Source organism: Colletotrichum abscissum (assembly GCF_030869225.1).
Source record: "Colletotrichum abscissum strain IMI 504890 chromosome Unknown Scaffold_193.1, whole genome shotgun sequence".
In the NCBI taxonomy this organism is placed as follows: Eukaryota; Fungi; Ascomycota; class Sordariomycetes; order Glomerellales; family Glomerellaceae; genus Colletotrichum; species Colletotrichum abscissum.
Window position 1 is genome coordinate 1 of NW_026850091.1, and position 5,902 is coordinate 5,902.

General features: G+C 48.9%; 2 protein-coding genes across 2 annotated transcripts; one reads left to right on the forward strand and one right to left on the reverse strand.

Annotated features, from left to right (window-relative positions):
* Positions 1-1,812: 1,812 nt before the first annotated feature.
* CABS01_16892 (uncharacterized protein) lies at positions 1,813-2,541 on the forward strand (the record flags this gene model as incomplete). Its single annotated transcript, XM_060550221.1, has 1 exon — positions 1,813-2,541. One exon carries the CDS (start codon positions 1,813-1,815, stop codon positions 2,539-2,541), a length of 729 nt encoding a protein of 242 aa, XP_060401832.1.
* Positions 2,542-4,060: 1,519 nt separating this feature from the next.
* Positions 4,061-4,723, reverse strand: CABS01_16893 (uncharacterized protein; the record flags this gene model as incomplete). The annotated part of the gene is made up of 1 exon (XM_060550222.1): positions 4,061-4,723. One exon carries the CDS (start codon positions 4,721-4,723, stop codon positions 4,061-4,063), a length of 663 nt encoding a protein of 220 aa, XP_060401833.1.
* Positions 4,724-5,902: the final 1,179 nt, after the last annotated feature.

Below are 5,902 nucleotides of genomic sequence, written 5' to 3' on the forward strand. Positions count from 1 at the left end.
ACATTGTGGCATTAACCATACCATACGGGTCAGGGTTAAATCGTGTTCCTTTTCGGTTACCTGCCTTTGAAGATCTGAGAAATTCTGCTCAACGGAGGAGTTCAAGTTAACAACCTAATTGAGTGCTATGGCAAAGCTCTTGCCGATTAACTTGCTTATGACCATAGGCTTAGAACAGGGAAGTACCAAAGTTAATGTGGCTCACGTAGCCATGAAGCTAACGTGAGAAGCATCGTGCATGAATCGTCGCGTATCGTGCAGCCTCAATGGGGCTGCAGGGGCGCGCTCTTCATTGATTGGGTAGTCTCCGGCAAAGTAATGACGAGGTATCCTGAGTGCCCAACCAATAGTCATCTGCATTGATGAGTAGAGATCACAACAGCGATAGCGCTTTTCTGGTGTGCCAATATGTATTTGGAACTTCGCAAATACAATTCTCGAAGCGTAATTCTGATGATCGTGTGCACCAAACATTAGGAGACGCAAATTGATGAAAGGATCGGAGGTGGTGCATGGTCAAGGCTCGGGATCCACTCGAAAAAAAAAGAAAAAAAAAAAGAAAAAAATAGCGATGTGTTCCCTCAAACGCGAGCGCGATGCAGACACGCTTTTCTGATAATTAATCTTATCTGGAAATCGAGCTTTCTAAGCCTCTGGTCGGGTCTAAGAATGCAGTGAAAGCCGGTAGCCTGATCGTCGCGGGTGCCCACACCGCCCAGACTCCCGAAAAGCTCAGACCACGGCAGATACATCAGCCCATATTCAATGAGGCGAGTCCCTTTTGTACTACGCTTATGTGCGGCTTCAAGCAAATTGTCGATGATTGGCTCTTGTGGAAAACAAACAAGGGAATCGGGGAACTCTGGAGTGCACCAAGTGATAATTAGGCGCTGCGTCTGCTCAGGGTACACTGGCGCGCACAGATTAGTCGTTGCGGTGACAGCGACACCATGGTGGTAGCTACCGACATAGATGTTGTAGAATCGGTTGTGCACCAGACCCTGATTTCTTCGAATCAAGCAAGCCCGAATGGTCCTATGATCTTTCACTACGCGGTGATCATCAGTAAGCACATATAAAAATAAAAAATAAGAATCAAAATCAAACTGAGCTAGAGATCGCTTCTGGCTAATTCAGGGGACAGGACGCCCCTCCTAACCCCGCGATGCGCCCCACCTTCTTCTCGTGGCTTGTTACGGACTCAAAGCACCAGAGAGGAGATGGGGGAGGGGGGGGGGGTTGACATCACTGATGCAAGCAGGTTCGGAACTTTAGAGTCAACGGAGTATACTTCCATCTCATTCGCTTCGTACAGATGGTCCAAACATGCCAACCTCTCAGGCTAACATCCAGATGCGCTGCCGAATACTCACGCGTCCAAGCCTTCAAGCGCACCAAGCTTGTGCCTGTGTCGGGCTGGCGGGCTGGAAGAAAGCCAGCATTCCAGTCGATCAGACCAATGAGAGCTCACCGTCGAGGCTGGGTAGCTGAGGGAGGTATCCGCTCAGCCCATCGCAACTGACGCCCTCTCACGCTATTTGTCCCGACGTACTTCTTTGCTGAGACATTCATCGCCGTCTAATCCTCCATCAACCATTTTTCGTCCTGTCTCGCCGCACAGTCGATAGAATTAAGTGCAAATCAATGGTTCGTCGGTACGAAATCGATTCCTGCGGCGATGTGGTGCTGGAGCTCTGGCTCCCCCCCGAACCTTTCGCGCCATGGATCCCAGATCTCCAGACGTGGCCGAACCCAAAAGAAGACAATAGCCAGTGTAGCTTCCACTTCCACGAAGTGGACCCTGCCCCAAAAATGGACGACTATGTTTCTGTAGATGAGGACGTCTATGACGTGCGTCACGACGAGGAGGCCGTGGAATCTCCTGCGATCATCCATGACAGAGTTGCACATGAGCTTCTCGATCCATCATCAGGGACAAGCGCATCCGCCGAAGAGCCTGCGTTCGCCGAATCGCCTCCGATGATGAACGCCGACGGCAATCCGGCCACGGATCAGAACGAGGAGCTAGCCTCAGAACCGGCAGCCCGTTTCCTCTTGTCATCGAAGCACCTGACGCTTGCCAGCCCGTATTTCAAGACGACCTTGGGCGGCGTATGGCGTGAGACCAGAAACAAGTCATCGTCGGAGTTGCTCACCACACTGAAAGGATTCGATGTCGATGCGACGCTGATTCTGATGCAAGTTATCCACGGGCAATTGCACGAAACACCGACTGCGGTGACGTTAGAGCTTCTTGCCAAGATTTCCGTTTTGGTCGACTATCTCGGATGCCACCAAGCATTTAGATTCGTATCGCGGATTTGGTTTGCGGAGATGACCGTCTCGCCGCCGAATCATTACGGTCGGGAATTGGTGCTCTGGATACTGATCTCGAAAGTTTTCAGCGAGCCCAAGATTTTCGAGACAACCACGAAGACAGCCATTATCTCGAGCTATGGTCGTCTCCAGACAATGGAACTCCCTCTGCCGAATGCATTAATTGGTAGGCTTGTCGTCTACATTATCTTGCGGTATAACTAATACAGAGCAGATGCCATGGAGACACGTAGACAAGATGCTGTTAGACGAACCATAAAATTACTCTACGATCTTCGCCATTATCTCAGCGGTAATCGTGCCAGATGCAAGGGTGACTGTTCGCAAATTCTTTTCGGAGACTTGTCGGCACACATGATGGACACAGGTATACGGGAGCTACAGGAGAACGGAAGCATAGGCTGCAGCTTCAAAACTCTGGCAACAGTGGTCAGTGGTTGGCGGTCTTCGACCTGGGATCTCAGACCCTCTCGGTATGAGAATTGGACGAAACATCCATGCTCGCTTTCGGCCTTCCTTCTGACGAAGCTTGAGGAGGTCGAAAAGCACACAAAAGGTCTGTCTCTTGAAGATTTCCCAAACCGCCAAGCACGTTAGCCGCGATCTCAGGATCTCCGGAGACAGTCACTGCAGCAGTAGATTTGTATTTAAGGACCTGTCAGAAGGGCTGCAGTATGTGTCACACGATTCATGTTATTCAGTAGGTGAGATGTCTTTAGCAAATTGGAAAATTTCGTCATTGGCAGTTGATCCCCGGAGACGCCCATCTTGACATCGCGCGTGAAGATGGACTACTTGAAATAGGACCAACGGCGACGGAAAGTCAGAGTCGCCGCATAAAGGTCGCTGCTTTTCACGCCGCAGCCTAAGGTCGAGATCTCACCTAATTTCTCGATGGCGCCTGGCTGTATTACTGCCTCGTCATCGCGGTGAACCAAATCGGTGTATAGGGCATCATGTCGCATATGTTGAACGCTTGGGTACATCAAAGGAGGAGAAGGACACAACTCGGTTGATCAACCTAGGCAATCTGTTGAACTCCGCGACCTTTCAGGTGCACATCAAATGTGTGGGAACCGCATCTCAAGCCGTGTGGGTGAAGTCGGTAAAGTAACAGTATGTCAAGCGCTCACTATCAGTGGCATGCTTGCGTAACAGGTAACAAACGTTTAGACGGACTTGTGTGAGTAATTCAGACGCAATTGGTTCCTAACGCACTAAACGGGCCGCCCTTGGTCAGCAGATTCGAAATCCGACTACGAGCTCGACACCCCGCCATCCCGAGCTGTTATGGCGACCACGGTTCTTCGATTGTTTCAAGTTATCGACCCTGCCTTGAAGGAGGCCCTGTCCGGAAGGACTTTCTCCTAGACTGTTCCTTGTGGGTACTGACGACTATGGCATCGCCAAGTTCCCGCAGCAACGTGGTGTCAGCGACATGGTTGCGTGTGTGAGGGGTTGAATAGCCCTACTCCAGTGCCTCGCGATGCAGGGCTGGTAATGGCTTTGAACGAGTGGCATCTATCTCATGTGGGGAAATCCTGGCCCGACTACGCGTTTGACTGAGTAATGACTGTATGCGGTGAGTTTCATTTAAGCGAGGGCATCCTAGGTCCTGTCACCAGGGCTGTCAAGACGAACCCTGTGGCGAACCCGGTCAGAGCAATGCTGTACAGTTGCAGACCCCCATCCAAGTGTTTTCATCCTCCACTTGAGCCGAATCCTAGAGCCTCACTTCCTCGTGGTGATCTAGAACTACTGCTCTGTATACTATCATCAAAAGTTCAATCTGAGAAGCGAGGTAGTCGGTGTCTCCAATCGAGTCAACCAATGCCATAAAACTTTCACAGCTTTTCTGACGTCTGATCGCAGTGACTGCTTCAGCGTTATCTTTCAAAGGCTTACAAAGGCTCGTGATCATCTTTTCTAATATAAGCTGCGAACTCTCCCTCGGTGGCGTAGTGAGGAGAGCCCAAAACTCAGAATGCCTTTTAGTCACCATTTCTGTGATCTTGGGATCACACATGGTCAGGATATCCTCGAAGATCCTGCCGAAGCTCGCATGACTGCGCCTTCGATCCTGCTGACCTAGATCTTTGCAGGCATCATGGAAGGTATATGGGTTTGCATCCACGAAACATCGACTCTCGCTACATTTTTCCAGCCACTCTATCCCTAGGATTTTGAGATCCCGCTCCTTCGCATCTTTGATGAACCGGCCACCACTCTCAAAACAGAGTTCTGTAGTAACAACATGAGTTGCTTTCTCTAAGTCGGCAGTAAAACTGGCGCCAATGGTATGAATGAGTTTTTTGACTTTGTCGTGATTCTGAGGCTTTTTGAACCTTCCTCGGAGGGCCACGCAAGGTAGTGTGTGTTCAGTCATGAGTACACTATTTGAGGCCAAGAGCTCGCCAGTGTTGTGCCAATTTATAGACTATATTACAAGTCTAGAACGATCTTTCTTCACTACTCGCTCACTCTTGACAGAAAATGGAGCGTAGAATCATGTACAAAAATTGATTGATCGTGGTGAATTTAGTCACTATAACAAACTGATTCGCGGCAGTAGCTTTTTGGACCCGGATAAACAATTCACGCATGTTGTTCAGCAGCGTAATCCGGCGTAGAGACACTTTAATCATGCCACTAAACATGTCACGTTAACCCTACTGATTACATTAGCATCACACTATAGTCAAGAGCGAAGTAGAAAATCTAAGGACGACGGTACAGTATTAATTACTCCATACCCTTACGGCGTTTCGATAGGTCGACTAAATCGTACGCCTCATCATCGGCCAAGACTATTGCCGGCTGTTGGTGTGATGATTCCTCAGCCATAAACCTGAGATGGCGTTAGGCCTCTCTTCTCAATATCAAGCATCGGGTAATATGCGCGAGAAGTCATCAGTTGGAAGACGATACAATCATGCCAACCCTACTACATAAACTCTAACCGGGTTACGTCAATATTCCAAACTCGAGTCGAAGAATGAGCTATACCCATCGCTCACTTGTCTTCTCCATGCAAAGCTTCCGAGCTATTGGAGTGACGTTCGTGAGCCAGATCCAACGCATGAGGAAGTTCTTGGTTTACTCATTTCTTGGAGCAAACAACGTGATGCTGGCTATGATGAGAAGCAAATTATGGAAATTTTGGGGTGGGGTATTTTGGATGAAGGTTTTTCTAGGGAACAACGTGATATCTGATGTAGGAATTAATCGGACCTAGAAGTCTGCCTTGTCGCTGTCCACTCATTCGAACTTGCCATCTACATGACTCAACTACCAAATGACTATGACGTGAACATTGCTGTCTCTCGTCAGAGGTGTGTGACTTGAAGATGAATACTCATTCGTATTCGAATGGGAGATTTGAGACTTATTTGTCTTATATCATTCAGACCTTGTTTCAGCCCTGCGTTCTCAGGCAAGGCAATGTTTAGCGAGCTAATACATTCGCTCCTTTTCGGGGGTGCGGCTATATAAGAATGCTCTTTCGACTGTTATACTCTACGAAAAAGTGATTCGGATAGAACCTCGCATGCTGGAAAGTCAGCAT